Raw genomic sequence first — 22,715 nt, forward strand, 5'->3', positions numbered from 1 at the left:
TCTGTCCTCCAGACTATACAGATGGAGTTCATGAAGTCTTTCCTGATACATTTTATGCTTAAGACCTTCCACCATTCTTGTAGCCCGTCTTTGGACCCGTTCAATTTTGTCAATATCTTTTTGTACATGAGGTCTCCAGAACTGAACACAGTACTCCAAATGTGGTCTCACCAGCGCTCTATATAAGGGGATCACAATCTCCCTCTTCCTGCTTGTTATACCTCTAGCTATGCAGCCAAGCGTCCTACTTGCTTTCCCTACCGCCTGACTGCACTGTTCACCCATTTTGAGACTGTCAGAAATCATTAACCCTAAATCCTTCTCTTCTGAAGTTTTTGCTAACACAGAACTGCCAATGCAATACTCAGATTGAGGATTCCTTTTCCCCAAGTGCATTATACAAATCTAATAAATTATTATTATTATTTGGAAATATGGGACATTCTTGTTATCTTCCCTTCCCCTTGATTCCTCCCAATAAGCTCTTTTTTTACTGTATGTCGCTAACTTGCCTATATCGGTAGACTTTTGAAAGGGACTTTCTCATTCAAACTTTCCCTGTTTATGTAATTGCATGATCGCAGTCGCACAGCTGCTCCTTGTGTTTGGCGACTGGCGCTACTAAGTTTATTTAATTCTATATTTCCTGCCTTCCTTTCCGCTTCTCCAGAACTGCTGTGCAGGAAATAATCTAGTGCAGAATATCTAAATTCTACCGCCACAGAGAAACACACCAAGAGCAACAGTAAATTTTATAGAAGCCTTGCTCTGGGTAATTTCAAGTACCATATTTTTCGGAGTACAGTGGTACCTGGGCCTAGAAAGCTTAGAACTATGACGCCTTAAACAAGATCTAAGTATTGCCCACAAGATCATATGCTGCAACGTCCTGCCTGTCGGCGACTACTTCAGCTTCAACCACAACAACACAAGAGCACACAACAGATTTAAACTTAATATTAACCGCTCCAAACTTCACTGCAAAAAATATGACTTCAGTAACCGAGTTGTCGAAGCGTGGAGCTAATTACCGGACTCCGTAGTGTCCTCCCCAAACCCCCAACACTTTACCCTTAGATTATCTACGGTTGACCTATCCAGATTCCTAAGAGGTCAGTAAGGGGCGAGTACAAGTGCACTAGACTAGAGTGCCTTCCGTCCCCTGTCCTATTGCTCTCCTATATCTCCTATACCTTTCTTCTATTCCTATATCTCTTCTTCTACTCTTTCATTGCTATGTTCTATTACTATATCTTCTTTTCTATTATTTCTTAGAGATATTTTACCATGAGTATCTCCTCTATAACCTTCATCATGTATTTTACTATGTGTAGATAGATATATACCCACTAAAACCCTCATTGTGTATTGGACAAAATAAATAAACAAATAAATAAAATAATACCTCATCTTACGAATGCCTCTTCTAATGAACTTTTCGAGATACAAACCCGGTATTTAAGATTTTTTTGCCTCTTCTTATGAACTATTTTCACCTTACGAACCCAAGCCGCTGCCGCTGGGATGCCCCGCCTCCAGACTTCCGTTGCCAGCCTAAGCGCCCATTCTTACTCTGCTGGGATTCCCCTAAGGCTCCCCTCGTTGGGAAACCCCATCTCCAGACTTCTGTTGCCAGCCGAAGTGCCCGTTCTTGCGTTGCTGGGGTTTGACCTGAGGGTCGCCTCACTGGGATTCCCTTCATATTTGAATCCCTGCGAGGGGAGCCTCGGGGAAATCCCAGCAGCGCAAGAACGGGTGCTTTGGCTGGCAATGAAAGTCCGGACGCGGGGATTCCCAGCGGTGCAAGGCAAAAGGGGTGAGTTTTGGGATTGCACGCATTATTCGCTTTTACATTGATTCCTATGGGAAACATTGTTTCATCTTACAAACTTTTCTACTTACGAACCTCGTCATGGAACGAATTAAGTTCGTGAGGCGAAGTACCACTGTTTTTCCCCCTAAATGAGAGTGGAATTGTTGGATTGTCTTATACACTAAATAGAGCCATTTTTGGCCTCCCAAAGGCCTGCATCCCATATTTGTGAAAAATGGGCCCGTTTTTCACAAAAAACGGGGTGCACAAAGGGTTTGGGAGGCCTCCAGAGTGCTCCTGGGGGCTGGGGGCATAGTTCCCTCTAAGCTGAGCAGTGAGCAATTGCTCACTTAAAAATCATCATCAACTCAGAGTTTTCCAAACCTGCCCAGAAGCCGAGAGGGAAAGAGTGAGAGGGAAGGAGAGAGAGAGGAAGAGAGGAAGAGAGAGAAGCAGATAGAAAAAAGAGAGGAAGGAAAAGAGAAAGAGAAAGAATGGGAGTAAGGAAGAGAGAAAGAAAATCAAAATCTAGTTTGAAACTAGCTCAACTATTTAAGTGGCATTTTGATATTGATAGAGTTGCCCTATTATGAGCTCACTGTTATAGACACACAGTACAGTATTTTATTTTGAAATTCTCTGAGGCAAAACAGGGTGGGTTTTTTATTTGTTTGTTTGTTCGTTCGTTCATTCATTTATTTATGTAATATTTCTGTGCCACCCACTCCCGAAGGGACTGCCGCTCAGACACTATACTTTTCCGCCCACCCCCCCCCCCAAAAATTAGAGGGAACACTGGCTGGGGGAAGACAAAAACATCCCTATTTTTGTGCAAAAACAGGTGAAAAATGGGACGTGTGGGCGGGGCTTCAGGAGGCCAAAAATAGCTGTATTTGGTGTATAAGATGCGCCAACATTTCCAGCCTCTTTTGGGCGGGGGAGGTGTGACTTGTACTCTGAAAAATATGGTAAGTAGAACAGTGACGGGGGAGATCAACTCTGCCGCGTGATTTAGATTAGCTAGGAAGCTTTCTAGCTAATCTAGATTGCACGACACAGCTGATCATTTATTTTATTTATTTATTTATTGGATTTGTATGCCGCCCCTCTCCGCAGACTCGGGGCGGCTAACAACAATGGTAAAACAACATATAACAAGCCAATTTAATAAATCAACTAAAAACCCTTATTATAAAAACCAAACATACACACAAACATACCATGCATAACTTGTAATGGCCTAGGGGGAAGGAATATCTTAACTCCCCCATGCCTGGCGACAAAGGTGAGTCTTGAGTAGTTTGCGAAAGACAAGGAGGGTGGGGGCCATTCTAATCTCTGGGGGGAGTTGATTCCAGAGGGCAGGGGCCGCCACAGAGACGGCTCTTCCCCTGGGGCCCGCCAAACGACAGTTTGGTTGACGGGACCCGGAGAAAGCCAGTTCTGTGGGACCTTATCGGCTGCTGGGATTCGTGCGGTAGAAGGCGGTTCCGGATGTATTCTGGCCCAATGCACAGCTGATCATCGAATATACTGGTTAGCCTGAACTGGTAGCATTTTATTTTTACTATCAGTTTAGGTGAACTGGTCCTAACTGATAGCATGTTACTAACTTAACATCTGCAATAATAATAATAATAATAATAATAATAATAATAATAATAATAATAATAATTACTACTACTACAACAACAACAACAACAGCAACAACAACAACAACAAAGTTGGAAGGGACCTTGGAGGTCTTCTAGTCCAACCCCCTGCTTAGGCAGGAAACCCTACTCTATTTCAGACAGATGGTTATCCAACATCTGCTTAAAAACTTCCAGTGTTGGGGCATTCACAGCTTCTGGAGGCAAGCTGTTCCACTGATCAACCGTTCTGTCTGTCAGGAAATTTCTCCTTAGTTCTAAGTTGCTTCTCTCCTTGTTTAGTTTCCACCCATTGCTTCTTGTTCTACCTTCAGGTGCCTTGGAGAATAGGTTGACTCCTTCTTTGTTGCACCTCCTGAGATACTGGAAGTCTGCTATCATGTCTCCCCTGGTCCTTCTTTTCATTAAAATGAGGCAAAACCCACTTAGCAAATGTCTTACTTAGCCACAGAAATTTGGAGGGTCTATTGTGGTCACAAGTCAAGAGCTATCTACCTGATACACTACTTCCTTGCCAACCAGATAAAAGATAACCTAGTGTGATGTTTGTTTTTGAACTTTAGAAAAATAAATATTTAACCTGGGAGAGAGAATTGGCAAAGGACAAACGAAGGTTTTCCCCGAGATTTCCACGCTATAAACGAAACTGCATTTCAAGATAATAATGTTATTTATAGGCAGTTCTTAGGTAAAGAACATTTGTAAATAAGTCGGAATCTGTGCTTATAAAAGGATTGACTATTTCTAAAAATTGTATACACACCCACCTTGTCCTTTCTCGACAAATGCTGAAGTTGTAGTTCCAGGAACTGAGGAAGACCGACTGTATACAGGCAGTCCTTGACTTATGACCACAATTGAGCCCAACATTTTTGTTGCTAACACTGCCTCTGTGAATTTTGCTCCGTTTTACGAACTTTCTTGCTACCGTCTTTAAGTGGATCGTTGCTGTTGTTAAATAAATAACCTCGTTGTTAAGTGAATCTGGTTTTTTCCCAGTGACTTTGCTCATCAGGAGGTCCCAAAAGGGGATCACATGACTCCGGAACACTACGACCGTCATAAATGTGAGTCAGTTCCCAAGTGTCTGAATTTTGATCCCCTGACCAAGGGGGTGGTTTTCGTCACGGTAAAAAATGGCCCTAAGTCACTTTTTTCACCCCCGTTGTAACTTTGAACGGTCACTAAATGAGCTGTTGTAAATCAAGGACTGCCTGTATTTTTAAAAATGTGCGGCTCCAGCATGTGTTGAAAGCATTGAACCCCTTCAATGGTTTCTCAACTCAAGGGACACTTCAAGCTGGGGGAAAGATCAAAAGCAACATGAAAAATATTATAGTAGTAGATGCTTGGAACAAACTTCCAGCAGACGTGGTTGGTAAATCCACAGTAACTGAATTTAAACATGCCTGGGATAAACATATGGTATATCCATCCTAGGATAAAATACAAGAAATAGTATAAGGGCAGTCTAGATGGACCAGGAGGTCTTTTTCTGCTGTCAATCTTCTATGTTTCTTGTAAGATAGACTAGAAATGCAAATTATATAGGTCTACTCTGGTTTTATTTTTGACTTACAGTAATAGAACTGTTTCCATTTGGTATATTTTTATATAAAATAAATTTTATTTAAATACTTAAAACACATATACAAACTACATATATGCATAACCATTTTTATTTATTGATTTGTCCAATACACAATAATTATTTGTCATAATTAAAAAGGTGGTAAAAGGAGAGCCGAAAGACAAAAATAAACAAAAAACAAAAAAAAAAAACAGGAAAAAATAAGTTTTGTTAAAAAACGAGAGAAACAATCCGTTTCTCTCCAAGCTGCCAAATCCTGGAATATAAGTGTGAAATTGTTTAGAACTGTACAATAGAGATAAGTGTGAGTTAAATATTACTGTGATTAACATCATAAAGATTAACATGCTAATTATGAGTGGGCGAATCTTAGGTTAAAGTAATAAGATGTAGTACAAAGATAAATTAAATAACGATACCGAAAACGACATAACATTATTAAGAATTGCTTAGCTAGAGGTATAACAACCAGGAAGAGGGAGATTGTGATCCCCTTATATAGAATGCTGGTGAGACCACATTTGGAATACTGTGTTCAGTTCTGGAGACCTCACCTACAAAAAGATATTGACAAAATTGAACGGGTCCAAAGACGGGCTACAAGAAGGGTGGAAGGTCTTAAGCATCAAACGTATCAGGAAAGACTTCATGAACTCAATCTGTATAGTCTGGAGGACAGAAGGAAAAGGGGGGACATGATCGAAACGTTTAAATATGTTAAAGGGTTAAATAAGGTCCAGGAGGGAAGTGTTTTTAATAGGAAAGTGAACACAAGAACAAGGGGACACAATCTGAAGTTAGTTGGGGGGAAAGATCAAAAGCAACGTGAGGAAATATTATTTCACTGAAAGAGTAGTAGATCCTTGGAACAAACTTCCAGCAGACGTGGTTGGTAAATCCACAGTAACTGAATTTAAACATGCCTGGGATAAACATAGATCCATTGTAAGATAAAATACAGGAAATAGTATAAGGGCAGATTAGGTGGACCATGAGGTCTTTTTCTGCCGTCAGTCTTCTATGTTTCTATGAATTCATGTTGCAGATTTGTTATTTACTACATGCCAGTCTCTGATTCACGAACTCCAAAACTGTAAAATGAGTCTTGCATTGAGATATTTGTTCTCGTACTGCTGAATAGAGTACATACAGTCGAATGAAAGACAAAGCAGAATTTGTTTGGTTTTTTGGAAAAAAGAGAAATTGCAGTACGCAACTGTGTGTGGGTGTGCTTGACCTACAACCCACTCCTAAACGATTTATTTGCTAAGGTAAAAAAATGAGTGGGAAATGAAAGTGAGTAGGATGGGAATTCCCTGAAGAGTAACAGTGGGTGAACTCAGGCAATAAATTAGCTCTTCCCCAGGTCAAGAACATCTATTCTCTCTCTGGAACCCAGGCAGGAGAGGAGACTCAACAGCAGAGATGCTCAAACAGACAATTCTCACCGTCCTTGTTCTTCTGGCTTGCTGGGTGGCTCTCATGCAAGGTAAAATAATAATCTGGTTATCTTTATGGTGGATAATGGTTATCTTTTTGGTTTATTTATTTTATTTATTTATTTTGTCTAATACACAATGAGGGTTTTAGCGGGTATATATCTATATACACATAGTAAAATACATGATGAAGGTTATAGAGGAGATAGTCATAGTAAAATATATCTAAGAAACAATAGAAAAGAAGGTATAGTAATAGAACATATTTATTTTATTTATTTTTATTTATTCATTTCTCCAATACACAAATACATAGGAAGAAAAATAGACATGTGGTAATATAAATGAGGGTGAAAGTGAACTTAGAGGAGAGGATATATGAAAGGGAGAGAATATATAAGATAGGTGAAAGAAAGGAAAGACAATTGGACAGGGGACGAAAGGCACACCAGTGCACTTATGTACGCCCCTTACTGGCCTCTTAGGAACCTGGAGAGGTCAATCGTGGAGAGTCTAAGGGAGAAGTGTTGGGGGTTAGGGGTTGACACAATTGAGTCCGGTAATGAGTTCCACGCTTCGATAACTCGATTGTTGAAATAATATTTTTTACAGTCAAGTTTAATACAGTCGTATTAAGTTTGAATCTGTTGCGTGCTCTTGTGTTATTGCGGTTGAAGCTGAAGTAGTCATTGACCGGTAGGACGTTGCAGCATATGATCAATGAAAGAATAGAAGAAGAGATATAGGAATAGAAGAAAGGTATAGGAGATATAGGAGAGCAATAGGACAGGGGACAGAAGGCACTCTAGTGCACTTGTACTCGCCCCTTACTGACCTCTTAGGAATCTGGATATTATTATTATTATTATTATTATTATTATTATTATTATTATTATTATTACTATTATTATTATTATTATTATTATTATTATTATTATTATTATTATTATTATTTTTAATTGGATTTATATAGTGTTATAGATTTATATACTATATAGTGTCTCCTGCTTGAGCAAGGAGTGTCCACTAGATTAGAAGACCTCCAAGGCTCCTTCCGAATTCTTGTTATTCTGTTATTCGAGGTCTCCTTCTCCGTTCCTAGTCCTCTGGAATGTCTGTTTCCGGCTTCGATGTGGGGAAAATAGAACTGAAATGATCTGGATTAGGAAAATAAGATTTGCTTTATGGGAACAGGGTCAAAGAAGGCAGCTGTGGAGTCCACCAGGAGAAAGGAATGTAGGAATGGGTGAAAACGTGCATGAAATCTATGTGATTTGTTCGTCACCCGTGTGTGAGAAATTCTGTTTCAAGGTTCCTGGTTTGATTTTTTTTTTCCCTAATCAAACAAGACAATTTTGACTATCACCCTTCCTTCCTTCCTTCCTTCCTTCCTTCCTTCCTTCCTTCCTTCCTTCCTTCTTTCCTTCCTTCTTTCCTTCTTTCCTTCCTTCCTTCTGTCTTTCTTTCCTTCTTTCTTTCTTTCTTAATTTCTTTTTCTGTTTTTCTTTCTTCCTCTTTCTTTTTTTTCTTTTCCTTCTTTTTCTCATCTTTTCTTTTTTAAAGATTATATTTTCCTATCCTCTTAAAAATTCCGTCTATGTATTTTGAAAAAGAAGCAAACGTATCGAACTTTAACCTGGTCTATTTTCTATATTCCATAACCCAATGTTAGAGGAAATGAAAGAGAATGAAATATTTTGACGAATATTAAAGAGGCAGCATATTATATTTCCCCAAAGGAGAAATGGAGAAGAATCTTAACAGATGCAGAAAGTAGCCCCATAGCCTCAAGCAGAAGCCTTAACTCTTTAGAAATGCAGATTTTATATCCATTCAGAAAGATTGGGCCAATCTATTCATAAACAAATACCTTTAGCCACAGCTCTAGCTGATGGGATTAAGATTTTATATCCCCACCTAAATTCTAAGCACAGGATATTTAGGATGTAATACCGTCTCTATTAGAATAGCAAAAGACACAAGGCTCACTACATTTCACAACCCCCCTGGAGCATCTCAGAGAAAGAACCCTACAAAAATACATCTATTCACGGAGCGATTTTGTTAGCAAACCCAGAAATATTCTGCTGTCACTGACGTTTCTGGAAACCAAATAAACAGGGAACTTGTTTTCCGTGTGGTCCGGGGGTGGGTTCTAACCTACCTTGCTGCCGATTTTGTGATGTTATTTTGACATCACCAATGGCTTGCTACTGATCCATACCAAAGGAACCCATCTCTGATTTGGTCTGCCTTTGATTTCAAGCATCTTTCCCCCAGCTTGGAACTGGACTGGATTTTTAGAAACAAAGAAACATAGAAGGTTGACGGCAGAAAAAGACCTCTTGGTCCATCTAGTCTGCCTTTATATCGTTTCCTGTATTTTATTATGATTATGATTATGATTATGATTATGATTATGATTATGATTATGATTATGATTATGATTATGATTATGATTATGATTATGATTATGATTATGATTATGATTATGATTATGATTATGATTATGATTATGATTATGATTATGATTATGATTATGATTATGATTATGATTATGATTATGATTATGATTATGATTTATTATATTTGTATGCTGCCCCTCTCCGTAGACTCACAACAATAACAAGAACAATGTAAGAACAAATCTAATAATTTAAAAAATGCTAAAAACCCCATTATTAAAAGCAAACATACACACCAACATACCATGTATAAACTGTATAGGCCCGGGGGAGATGTCTCAGTTCCCCCATGCCTGACGGCAGAGATGGGTCTTAAGAACTTTATCTTAGAATGGATCTATGTTTATCCCAGGCATGTTTAAATTCAGTTCCTGTGGATTGACCAACCACATCTGCTGGAGGTTTGTCCCAAGCATCTACTACTCTTTCAGTCAAATAATATTTTCTCACGTTGCTTCTGATCTTTCCGCCAGCTAACCTCAGATTGTGCCCCCTTGTTCTTGTGTTCACTTTCCTATTAAAAACACTTCCGTCGTGAACTTTATTTAACCCTTTAACATACAGTATTTAAATGCTTCGATCATGTCCCCCCCCCTTTCGCTTCTGTCCTCCAGACTATACAGATTGAGTTCATTAAGTTTGATGCTTAATTTTTCTTCTAACTCTCCATTCCGTGGAAAAATCTCTCTCCGCATCACTGGCCACTGGTACCTAAAATGTTGGGCCACTGGATTTAGATGATTGTGATTGATAGGTGAAAAACTCACCTTTTCTAACTGATTCTTTGCAGGGCTACCCACCTCTGGCCGAGAGCGCTGCTTTTGCAGAAGATCGGGAGTGCCGGCTGTGAACATGGACCGTGTGATGAAAGTCGAGTACTACAAGTCAACCAGCAGCTGTGGACAAGAGGAGCTCTTGTAAGTAGCCAAGTTGAATCCAGCTGTTTTCTCCAGTTGAAGCTATTGAATTTATTTATTTTATTTACTTATTTATTTTGTCCAATACACAATGAGGGTTTTAGTGGGTATATAACTATATACACATAGTAAAATACATGATGAAGGTTATAGAGGAGATAGTAAAATATATCTAAGAAAGAATAGAAAAGAAGGTATAGGAATAGAACATATCAATGAAAGAATAGAAGAAAAGATATAGGAATAGAAGAAAAGTATAGGAGATATAGGAGAGCAATAGGACAGGGGACGGAAGGCACTCTGGTGCACTTGTACTCGCCCCTTACTTACCTCTTAGGAATCTGGATAGGTCAACCATAGATAATCTAGGAGTAAAGTATTGGGGGTTTGGGTATAACACTATGGAGTCCGGTAATGAGTTCCACGCTTCGACAACTCGGTTACTGAAGTCGTATTTTTTATAGTCAAGTTTGGAGCGGTTAATATTAAGTTTAAATCTGTTGTGTGCTCTTGTGTTGTTGTGTTTGAAGCTGAAGTAGTCGTCGACAGGCAGGACATTGCAGCATATGATCTTGTGGGCAATACTTAGATCTTGTTTAAGGCGTCTTAGTTCTAAACTTTCTAGGCCCAGGATTGAAAGTCTAGTCTCGTAGGGTATTCTATTTCGAGTGGAGGAGTGAAGGGCTCTTCTGGTGAAGTATCTTTGGACATTTTCAAGGGTGTTGATGTCTGAGATGCGATATGGGTTCCAAACAGATGAGCTGTATTCGAGGATGGGTCTGGCAAAAGTTTTGTAAGCTCTGGTAAGTAGTGTGAGATTGCCAGAGCAGAAGCTACGTAGGATTAGGTTTATAACTCTTGAAGCCTTCTTGGCTATATTGTTGCAGTGGGCTTTGGCACTTAAATCTTTTGTTATTAGTATACCAAGGTCTTTAACCGAGTGGGGATTATCTGTGATAATTTGATTATTCAGTTCGTATTTGGAGTTCAGATTCTTCTTCCCAATGTGTAGGACAGAGCATTTGCTAGTTGAGATTTGGAGTTGCCATGTGTTAGACCAATTGAAACACACATCCATATCTTAATTAGAAAAAAGTCCTTCCAAGGACTCCTGTTTGGATCTCCTAGATTTTTTCCGATTTTTTTACTGATCACATCCTGAAATCAGGATTGGAACAAGATGATGTTAGCTCCTTTAAGTATCCTGGTAGCCAGATGTTTAGCTGGGATTTTTAAAAATTCCAAAGCTTCCCCCCAGAGGGAGGGAGTGACCAGCTCAAAACCACCCAGCTGGTAGGAACCTTAACACCAGTTGGCTTTTGTGACTCAGGTGGGACTACAATGCCCAGTTCCTTTGTCAGCAGCACCAGTAGTAGTTCTAAACCCCATTGCTATTGGTTTGCGCATGAGTGCAACGCTTCTCAAATAATCCTTGGTCTAATTTGGTCTCTAATTTGTATTTATGCAGAGTATTCCTTAGAAACAACCGAAGACGCTGCTTGAACATCAATGGAGAACAAGGCAGAAGAATTAAACTGGTAAGCAGCTATCATTTGGGTGTAGCCTTAGCTGTCTCTTTCTAAGGACCAATAAATCAAACTGGAATCAGGAAAGAAACCTTTTTTCTCCCAACTTTTTTTCTTTATTGCTGAGCAAATAGAGAGCCCCACGCCTGGGAATCGAGCATCCTGAGTAAAAGTAGACCCAGATATTTATACAAAAAGCTTTCTTTGTTATTTAGAACATTCCAGTCTCCGATTTCTTTCAAAAGGCTAGTGTTTATTTATTTATTAAATTTGTATGCCGCCCCTCTCTGTAGACTCGGGGTGGCTCACAACAGTAATAGAAAAACAATGTACAACAATGTGTTCTACCTTGGCTGATCATGTTTGTCATGTTTAGTACACAATTACTCATACCTCAGGGACCGCCTTCTGCCGCACGAATCCCAGCGACCAGTTAGGTCCCACAGAGTGGGTCTTCTCCGGGTCCCGTCAACTAAACAATGCCGCTTGGCGGGACCCAGGGGAAGAGCCTTCTCTGTGGCGGCCCCGGCCCTCTGGAACCAACTCCCCCCAGAGATTAGAATTGCCCCCACCCTCCTTGCCTTTCCTAAGCTACTTAAAACCCACCTCTGCCGCCAGGCATGGGGGAATTAAGATTCCTTCTCCCCCCTCGGCCTTTACAATTGTATGCATGGTATGTTTGTATGTACGTTTGGGTTTTTTAAAATTTGCTTTTAGTATTTAAATTCGCTTTGAGTCTTCGGAGAGGGGCGGCATACAAATCTAAGTAATAAATAAATAAATAAATAAATAAATTGGATTATTATTGTATACTGTTTATGATTGTTGTTAGCCGCCCCGAGTTTTCGGAGAGGGGCGGCATATAAATCCAATAAATAATAATAATAATAATAATAATAATAATAATAATAATAATAATAATAGCAGGCTCTTGAAACCTTATGAATCTTATATCCTTGCCAGACATCTACAGAGGTTGTCAATCATCCAGGTCATAGCTGTCTCAATGGTGTTTTTTCAAAAGGCAACTGGACTGTTTTTGCCTTGAGGAAGCAGTTTCATTTCTTCACTGGACAATAAAGACCAGATGACTACAAAGAAATATATTCCTTCCATCCCACCACCATAATCCTATAACATATCCTCCACCATCCAGCCAGAACTGATTAAGCTTCTTAGATGAGAAGCAAAACACTTTCTTCTTCCTCAAGGGGAAAAAAAAATAGACCAATGGTCTTTTGAAAAAGCACCTTTGAAAATAATTTCCATTCTTTAATTAAAAAAAAATAGAAAAAGAGGTAAGATATTTAGTTATACACATACTAACAGCTGCCGGGATAGTATATGCCCAACAATGGAAAATAGACAAACTACCGGAAGAAAATATAATAATTAAAAATATATTGGACTGTGCGGAGATGGACAGGTTATCTAAAAGATTAGAGGGAAAAGAAGAATCAGATTAGTATAAAATATGGGCAAAATTTTATGATTGGTTAAAGAAAAGAGCAACAAAGAAATAAATAAAAATGTACGCAAAGCAACACGTCGAATAAAAGAATTGAAAGAAGTAAAATTCTCTGATCGAACACCTAAAAAGTGGGGAAACTTTCATTTCCCAAATGTTGTATGTGTATGTTTCTGTGTATGTCTTTTCTTTTTTATGTTATATTTGAAAAAAACAAACAAATAAAAGAAAAGAAAATAATTTCCAGATGTTTCCTGCTGTGTGGCTTCTTTGTCAGTTTTACAAGGAAGCTAGCAAAGAGAAGGGAAGCTTAGACAATCCAGTGGATAATTTAATCAGCTCTAACTTTGGATGGTTCCTTATTCTAGGTCATTGGATTAATTCCTGATATCCTTTCAGACCTTCTCTTAGCAATGGGATTCTTTCTCCTTTCTGCTGTTGCTTTCTCTAGGATTTAAAGGGGACTTATTTTGTTGGAAGGATTCCCTTATTTTATATTCTTCATCGTTTTATATCCTTAAACTATCATCAAGCTAAGACATAGGAAGAACAGTATGTGGGATGTGAGTATGTCTAGTTAAATAAAAAGGATTAGGGGTGACATTTATTTATTTATTTATTTATTTATTTATTTATTCATTCATTCATTCATTTATTTATTGGATTTGTACGCCGCCCCTCTCCGTAGATTCGGGGCGGCTAACAACAGTAATAAAACAGCATATAATAACAATCCAATACTAAAAACAGTTAAAAACCCATTATTATAAAAACCAAACATACATACAGACATACCATACATAAATTGTAAAGGCCTAGGGGGAAGGAATATCTCAACTCCCCCATGCCTGGCGGTATAAGTGAGTCTTGAGTAGTTTATGAAAGACAGGGAGGGTGGGGGCTATTCTAATCTCTGGGGGGAGTTGGTTCCAGAGGGCTATAGAGGAGATACTCATAGTAAAATATATCTAAGAAATGATAGAAAAGAAGGTATAGTAATAGAACATATCAATGAAAGAATAGAAAAAGAGATATAGGAATAGAAGAAAGGTATAGGAGATATAGGAGAGCAATAGGACAGGGGACAGAAGGCACTCTAGTGCACTTGTACTCGCCCCTTACTGACCTCTTAGGAATCTGGATATTTTGCCTGGTTATTCTATGTTTATGTTTATTTTGACTGGTTACTCCATGTTTTGACTGGTTATTCTACCAGTCAAAACATGGAGCCCAAGGATCAGAAGAAGATAATCAACTTTAAGGGTAATCTTTTATAGGCTGAGAAAACTAATAAAGTCTCCTTCATTCCTTTACAGGCAATTATGGAAAAAAACAGTTCCAAGTAAGGATATTCAAGCTGAGTTTGGGAGAAGCTGCTTCACAAATGCCTCACTTCCTAAAGACATCTAATCAGCTTCGGAAGGAATCCTAATCTACGACGCCCAAGTTGGGAGTCCTTGGTCCAGCAGTGTGTATTCTTATCCAACTGCTGGTCTTCAGAAGTTAACTTCCTGTAGGAATTTATTAAAAACAAGTACGAGAGTGATACAATGCGGTGAAATGTCTGTGCTTTTGTCTTGATTTTGACCTCTGTGACCATGCAAGGCCTTCATTCTTCCAAATCAAACAAGGACAAGGCAAAACGGGCATCCTCCATTCCTGAACATTTTATGCTTGTTATACCAATGTAGATCGTCCTTGACTTACAACCCCAACTGAGCTCAGCATTTCTGTCGCAAACCAAGACGTTGAAACGTGCTCTGTTTTATGACTTCTCTTGACACAGTTCTTAAGCTGTTAAGTTAGTAACAGAAAAGTCAAATGTGGCTTCCAACTTTGACTTTGCTTCTCAAAAGGTTGCAAAAAGGGAATCACATGATCCCCCGGGTTGCCACAACCGTCACAAATGTGAGCTAGCTGCCAAGTATCCAAATTTTAATGACAGGACCATACGGATGTACAATGGTTATAAGTGTAAAAAAAATTTTCAGTGCCATTGTAAATTTGAATAGTCCCTAAATGAATGATTGTAAGGTATATCCTTGTTAATATCATTATAGGCATCTATTCCCGATCCTGAACTGTGTGTGTTGTTGCAGTCCAAGCTTTTTAATTTTTTGGGTAGCATTGCAATTTAAGTCGCAGAATGGAGCCCGTGACACCATAACACACCATACCTCCCCATTGAGTCTTCTATGACTGGGTACCTATGTATATATTATATATAAAGAGAATATTTCTTCCATGTTTCAATAAATGTCATTCTGCTATTCTCTGTCTGACTTTTATTCACTGAGTAGATTCTCAAAATACAGTGATACCTTGTCTTACAAACGCCTCATCATACAAACTTTTCGAGATTCAAACCTGGGGTTTAAGATTTTTTTGCCTCTTCTTACAAGCTATTTTCACCTTACAAACCCACCGCTGCCACTGGGATGCCCCACCTCCGGACTTCCGTTGCCAGCGAAGCACGCATTTTTGTGCTGCTGGGATTCCCCTGAGGCTCCCCTCCATGGTAAACACCACCTCCGGACTTCCATGTTTTTGTGATGCTGCAGGGGAATCCCAGCAGCACAAAAATGGGCGTTTCGCTGGCAACAGAAGTCCAGAGCTGGGGTTTCCCAGCGAGGGGAGCCTCAGTGAAATCGCAGCATTACAAAAACACAGAGGTCTGGAGGTGGGGTTTCGAGGACTTTGGTGTTTTTGCGATGCTGCGATTTCACTGATGCTCCCTTCGCTGGGAAACCTCCCCTCTGGACTTCCATTGCCAGCGAAGAGCTCGTTTTTGCGATGCTGGGATTCCCCTGCTGGGATTTCCCTGCAGCATTGCAAAAACACAGAAGTCGGGAGCCTGAGGGGAATCCCAGCAGCGCAAAAACGGGCGCTTTGGCTGGCAAAAGGGGTGAATTTTGGGTTTGCACACATTAATCGCTTTTCCATTGATTCCTATGGGAAACATTGTTTCGTCTTACAAACTTTTTACCTTAAGAACCTCGTCCTGGAACCAATTAAGTTTGTAAGACAAGGTATCGCTGTACATTTAACCTGATTGCTGAATAAACCCAAATCTTTCTATTGTCACTGTTAGATAGAGTGAATTGAAGGGGCAGACAGAAGGGACTTCAAAACAACAGCTCTTCATTGGGCAACTATTAACAACCCAGAAAAAGGCTCTGCCTGACAGACAGCCCTTTTATTGGAAGCTGCCATACAGTCTAGCCAATCAGAAATCAGTATTTTCCTTCCAGAATGGAGGACCTGATTGAAGCCTATGCGCTTCAGTCTGAGGATGCCACAGTCACATACTCAAAAATTATAAATTTACCAAACTGGCTGACTGACACAACGCACACATCTGACACACAAAAAAATCTTTGCCATTGTAGAAAGGTAGCGTCCAGATTTGTATCTGATCTTCTTCAATTTAAAGTGCTTAAATTTTTCCAATGCAATTTAAAATCACAAATTTGGCATGGTTTTAAACGTGTGTATTTGTATTTCATTCCCAGTATTATTATTATTATTATTATTATTATTATTATTATTATTATTATTATTATTATTATAAATAATTTATTGGATTTGTATGCCGCCCCTCTCCGTAGACTTGGGGCGGCTAACAACAATGATAAAAACAACATGTAACAATCCAATACTAAAACAACTAAAAACCCCTATTATAAAACCAAACATACACACAAACATACCATGCATAACTTGTAATGGCCTAGGGGGAAGAGCTATCTCAACTCCCCCATGCCTGGCGGTATAAGTGAGTCTTGAGTAGTTTACGAAAGACAGGGAGGGTGGGGGCAGTTCTAATCTCCGGGGGGAGTTGGTTCCAGAGGGCCGGGGCCGCCATAGAGAAGGCTCTTCCCCTGGGGCCCGCCAAACGACATTGTTTAGTCGACGGGACCCGGAGAAGGCCAACTCTGTGGGACCTTATCGGTCGCTGGGATTCGTGCGGTAGCAGGCGGTTTCGGAGGTAATCTGGTCCAATGCCATGTAGGGCTTTAAAGGTCATGACCAACACTTTGAATTGTGACCGGAAACTGATTGGCAGCCAATGCAAGCCACGGAGTGTTGAAGAAACGTATATTTTTGTTGGAAAAATTACCTCATCTGATAGCTGAAGCATCTGCAAGAGAGTTTAAAAAATGTCAAGATGGCAGCCACAAAGTGATCAAAGCCGCCATCTTGATTTTTTTTTTAACCTCAGCTAAAGAAGTGATCAAAAATTAGGAAATGGAGCATGGACTCTTTCTTTCTTTCTTTCTTTCTTTCTTTCTTTCTTTCTTTCTTTCTTTCTTTCTTTCTGAAACTAGCTCAAGAACATTTCTCATTGGAAACTGAATTTGGCATGGAGCGGGTTTAAGAATTGCAGGCTAGGAAAATAAACGTAAAAAAAAAAAAAGACAAAAACATAATTTGTCCTTGAGCCAAAGAATATAAGATAGACAACTGCTAATGTTTTGGGTCATGCTAAAGGGGGGGGGGAAGATATTGGGACCTGTGTTCTGTGCTTGATTAAATTAGTTGTCACTCTGTGGTTCTGTTTCATTTCATTTCAAAATGAAACAAATTAAAGAAAATAAACAAATAATGATTATGATCATTTGGCCTTCTGAGGGAACTTTCTCCTCACTGGACATCCATCAGAGCTTTGGGGATTAGAAATTCCCAAATTCCCAACAGCACAAGAAACATTCAGCTCTAAATAGTATTGCTAGACATTCTCCATCCAACAGATGTAGCCTTAAAATTAAACATTGTACAGAATAGTGCTCAACATATGGATGCAATTGAGCCCAAATTTACATGGCTAAGCAAGGCGTTTGTTAAGTGAGATTTGCCCCATTTTAGGACCTTACTTGCTGTCGTGTTTGGGCTTGGGCCAGCCGTTGCTCCCACATATGGGAGAGATGCGGCACAAAGTGAGTGCGAAAGCCTGGCTGACAGCCAGGAAGATGTGGCAGACAGCCCTGAGGATGAGGCCACTGGTTTAGAGGAGTTGGCAGACAGCACGCAGGACCCAGCAGACAGCCCAGGGGATTTGGCATGCAGCCACTCAGACAGTCTATCCTCATTGGATTCCGATGCAGAACAGCTCATAGACATTCGTAGCCGGAGAGCCATGCAAAGGAGGACTCAATTAATGGACTATTACCGGTGATCAGAGTAGCACCTGGGCTGGGTGTGGTTCTCATACTGAGGGCTGGGTGTGGTTCCCCTAATGAGGGCTAAAGGTATAAAAGGGAACAGAGGCAAAAGGCAAACTGTGGCTGTTTATCTGTGTGACTTTGTGGTTCCTGCTCTGAAGCTTCTGTTCCGAGCCTTTGGATTTCAACCCAGCCTTTTCAGGCACCTAGGAGGTGAAACCTCTGGGACTTGCTGTTTGATCTCAAGACTCCAAGATTCAAAGGACTCCTGAAACGTTTCTGCTCCGTGCAGGTTGTCTTTGTTTGCTTTTTCCTGTGCTTTGTATTTGGCTGACTTACGCCTTGCACTATAGTTTATTCCTGACAAGAAGGACTGTTTTTGTTAACCCTTTTTTGTTTGTTTAATACAAATTTGCTGATTAGAAAAGCACGTGTGTGTTTGATTTCTTTTCCTTGGACTGTTACTAATCGCCTGAGCCCAGTCAGGCAGAACACTTGCCACCCGTTGTTAAATGAATCATTGAAATTCATTTAGCAATTTTCTAATATAGTACATTTAGTCCTTAGCTCACAACTCTTTGTTTAGTGACTGGTCAAAATTTCAATGGCACTGAAAAAATTTACAAGGTTATGAAAATCACAGCATCTCCACAATCACATGTTCAAAATTCAGGTGCTTAGCAACTGGCATGTATTTAGTCCGGGGAGAGGGGCAGCACATAAATCCAATTAATAAATAATTAATAAATAAATTTAGGAATGTTGCAGCATCCCAAGGTCACGTGATCACCTCTTGTGACCTTCCCAGCCAGCTTTCAACAAATAAAATCAATGGGGGAATACAGATTTTTTAAAACAACCAAATAGTCTCCTTAAGAATTGCGGTGATTCACTTAACAACTGTAGCAAGGTGCATAAAATCAGAGAACATAAGAACATATGAAGAGCCATGCTGAATCAGGCCAAAGTCCAAGTGTATCGGTGGTTATTGAAACAGATGTCCATGTGCCGCCTCTGTATTGCTTGAGGCAGGCAGGATTCCCTTGAGTACCATTTGTTGGGTGTTGTGGTTAGCTCTGGCCCAGCTCCTGCCCCAAGGAATGTGCAGGTGGATGTGGGGGAAACATCCACATGCCGCAGGCCTGTTTTGCTCCCAATAGAATCTGCCGACGAAACCTCCTCTGACCAAGGAAGCGTGAGTGACAGGGAAGAGGGGAGTTTGGCAGACAGCCCAGGAGGAGATCAATCATCTGTATCATCCCTGGATTCTGAACAAGAATTAATGACACATCCACGCATGCGTAGAGTGATGCATAGGAGACAACAACTGAAGGATTATTACAAGAAAAAATGAGGCCACCTGTGGTTGGGTGGGGCTGCTGTAATTAGTGTTACAGATAAAAGCACAGCCTGGTGTTTTAGCCTCATGGCAGTTTATCTGATTCATTGTTTCGTCAAGGTCGTGGTTTTTGTGCTGTTCAAGATTGTGTGTGGACTCTCTGGACTTTAGAATTGGACTCAGTTTCCCAGTTATTGGGTGAGCAATTGGATTGCATTTAACCTGTGGCTTGTGTGTACCAGAAAATCACTTTGACATTTAAAAAGGGAGCTGTTTCTGTTTTTCTGTTTATAAAAACTTTTGGGTTTTCCTTTTATCGTGTGGTGTGTGTCTTCCTGGACTAATTACTCTGTAATTACAGGCGGTTGAGACATGCCGGCAGAACAGTTGGGGGTCAGGGGAAAGGGAGGGTCTTGCCTTCTCTTTCTGCTGAAGATCCCCATAGACAATTGGTGGGCCATTGTTGTGAGCCGCCCCGAGTCTACGGAGAGGGGTGGCATACAAATCTAATAAATAATAATAATAATAAATAATAATTAAGGCCCGGCCAATTTCCTGCATTTCCCCTGGGTTTCTCTTTCTGCCGCTCTCTCTTCGCCACCTCAGGGTCCCTTTTTTTTTAAGTCTTAAAGTTTTGGATTTTTTTGATTCCCCTCACCTCATCTTCTTCCTTCGGCAGCGACTGTCCTCCTCCTCCTCTTCTTCCTCCTCCTCTTCCCATCCAAATTCTGAGCTTTTATTTCTTTCCTAATGGGTTTGCACACATTATTTGCTTTTACAGTGATCCCCCGGTTATTGCGTCCCCGACCATTGCGAACAGGGTAATTTGCGATTTTTCAACCCGGAAGTCAAAATACCAGGCCGGGCACGCATGCGTAGATGGCAACCGGGAGATCAGCTGCTGGGCGGCTTCCCTGGGTCTTCCCCCTCTTGCTGGCGTCAGCGAGGAGTTTCCCCACCGCCCACGCAAACTCCTCGCTGCCGCTCGCCCGCCCTTCGCCTGCCCACGCCGTTCGCTCCTCCCTCTTGCTGGTGGGAGGGCGAGAAGCCCTCCCCAGCACCCGCTCGCCCGCCCTTCGCCGCTCGCCCGCCCTTCGCCCTGGCCGCTTCTTCCCAGCGGAGAAATTCCAGCCCCCACCTGGTCCCGCCCGATCCTCCTCCCTGAGGCAGCTCGCCCTCCCATGGCCGCTTCCTCCACCCTCCATTGCAAGCCCTCGCCACCGCAGCCAACGCGCGCTGCGATCTTCAAGCCCGGCTCCTTTCGGCCCAGCATCCCGGGCCAAGCAGCTGCCTTCCGTGACTGAGCCTGGCTGGCCCGGAAGATCGTAGCGCGCGTTGACTGCGGTGGCGAGGGCTTGCAATGGAGGGTGGAGGAAGCTCCGATGCCCGAACTCCTTTCGCCTGCGGCTCCCAGCAGCACTTTGAATCCAGCAGATTCTGCTGGATACGGGCGGTGGGTGGGACGAGCGGCGCGGAAGCCAGGGGCTGTGGCATCTCGCCCCCCCATCGCCCGTATCCAGCAGAAGCGGCGGGATTCAAAGGGATTCAAGGCTAACTTCTGCGCTTGGCTTGAGGACTCAGCTCGGAAGCTGCACGGGTGTTTTAAAAGGTCTCCGCCGGCATGGGGGGCTTCCTACCACCTCCCGAATCCCCAACTCGGGTTTGGGGGGGTGCTAAGAAGCCCCCCATGCCGGCAGAGACCTTTTAAAACACCCGTGCAGCTTCCGAGCTGAGTCCTCAATCTTCGGCTCCTCGCTAGCGCTGCGGAAGTAAAAACACCATCTGCACATGCGCAGATGGTGTTTGTACTTCCGCAGCGCTACTTCGCGAAAACCCGCTCGTTGCGGGGGTTCCTGGAACGGAACCCTCGCAACGAGCGGGGGATCACTGTACATTGATTCCTATGGGAAAAATTGCTTCTACTTACAAACTTTTTTACTTAAGAACCTGGTCACGGAACGAATTGAGTTCTTAAGTAGAGGCACCACTGTATCTGGGATGCTGTAGTCAAAACAAAATGTTTTCCCTTGAGAACCAAGGACATTCCTGTAGGGATTTAGAAGGAGGAGACTGATGTCTTCTGGAAACTGGACTGTATGCTTATTGGACCATGTAACAGAGGGGCGGTGTGTGTGTGTGACAAACTTTTACTTTTTAAACTTTTTTTATTTTACAAGTATGACATACAAGACAAAAGAAAAAACATACATAAAAACATATACTGTATATACAACATTTGGGAACGAAAGTTTCCCCACTTTTTTGGGGGGGGGGATATTTGATCAGAGAATCTAGTTTTTTTTTAATTATTACGTTTTCTTCCAGTATTTTGTCTGTTTTCCACTGTTGGGCATATACTATTCTGGCAGCTGTTAGTATATGTATAACTAGGTATCTTACCTCTTTTTCTATTTTTTAATTAAAAATACCCAGTAAATATAATTCTGGTTTTTTTCCGATTTCTTCATTTGCTATTTCTTTTAACCAATTTGTTATTTTATTCCAAACTTTTTTGCCTGTGTGTATGTCCACCATTGGTGGTAGAACGTGCCTCTTTCTTTTTTGCACTTCCAACATATTGGAGAGGTTTTGGGGGAACATTTTTGCAAGTCTTTCTGGCGATAGGTGCCACCTGTAGAACATTTTTAATTGGTTTTCCTTGAGTGCGGTCGATCTTGTCATCTGCCAATTGTTAATCCATAATTTTTCCCATTTTTCTAGTTCAATTGTGTAGCCAAACTTTTACTTTTAATTAGGTGAAAACCATGGGAACTTTCAGCAGATTTGTGCCAATATAGTATTTCCAATAAAGCTAATTCCTTGAGGACTTCAACTGTCTCAGAGCTTGGCTTGATATGGGATTATTACTTGGAACCCTGACACCAAGTGAACTCAAATTCTCTTCAAAATATTCCTGGGTTCTTATGAGAAATAGCAGCTGGAATCCACCGATTGCCTTAATTAAGATAATAACTTGGGCTTCCCCTTTGTGCGTCTGGCGGCCAGATTCCTTCCTTTTCCTTGAAACAGAGATTTCTCCTAAAAGCCAGATGTGCTTTCAGTTTCAAGATTGTCATGAGTCACCAGCAAAGGAAATGAAATTAAACGGCATGCTATGTTTATGGTCTGATAATTTTAAAAAACCCCTTCTTTTAAAATGGCCAGAACTAGTTAATTAGATTTTCTAATAAATGCAGTTTAAGAGGGAACTGATAGAACTATTAGATATAAAAAAGATATTGAGACTCTGGAAAGAGTGCAGAAAACATAATTAAATTGAGTAAGGATTGGCTTTTGATCATCTTAGTTGCTCTTCTCTGAACTTTTTCCAAAGTCTCAACAT

General features: G+C 40.9%; 1 protein-coding gene across 1 annotated transcript; it reads left to right on the forward strand.

Annotated features, from left to right (window-relative positions):
* Positions 1–4,486: 4,486 nt before the first annotated feature.
* LOC139169871 (C-X-C motif chemokine 11-1-like) lies at positions 4,487–15,141 on the forward strand. The gene is made up of 5 exons (XM_070756536.1): positions 4,487–4,532; positions 6,423–6,545; positions 9,751–9,877; positions 11,346–11,415; positions 14,188–15,141. Exons 1-5 carry the CDS (start codon positions 4,502–4,504, stop codon positions 14,215–14,217), a joined length of 381 nt encoding a protein of 126 aa, XP_070612637.1. The 5' UTR covers positions 4,487–4,501; the 3' UTR covers positions 14,218–15,141.
* Positions 15,142–22,715: the final 7,574 nt, after the last annotated feature.

The sequence above is a fragment of the Erythrolamprus reginae genome, chromosome 7 (assembly GCF_031021105.1).
Source record: "Erythrolamprus reginae isolate rEryReg1 chromosome 7, rEryReg1.hap1, whole genome shotgun sequence".
In the NCBI taxonomy this organism is placed as follows: Eukaryota; Metazoa; Chordata; class Lepidosauria; order Squamata; family Dipsadidae; genus Erythrolamprus; species Erythrolamprus reginae.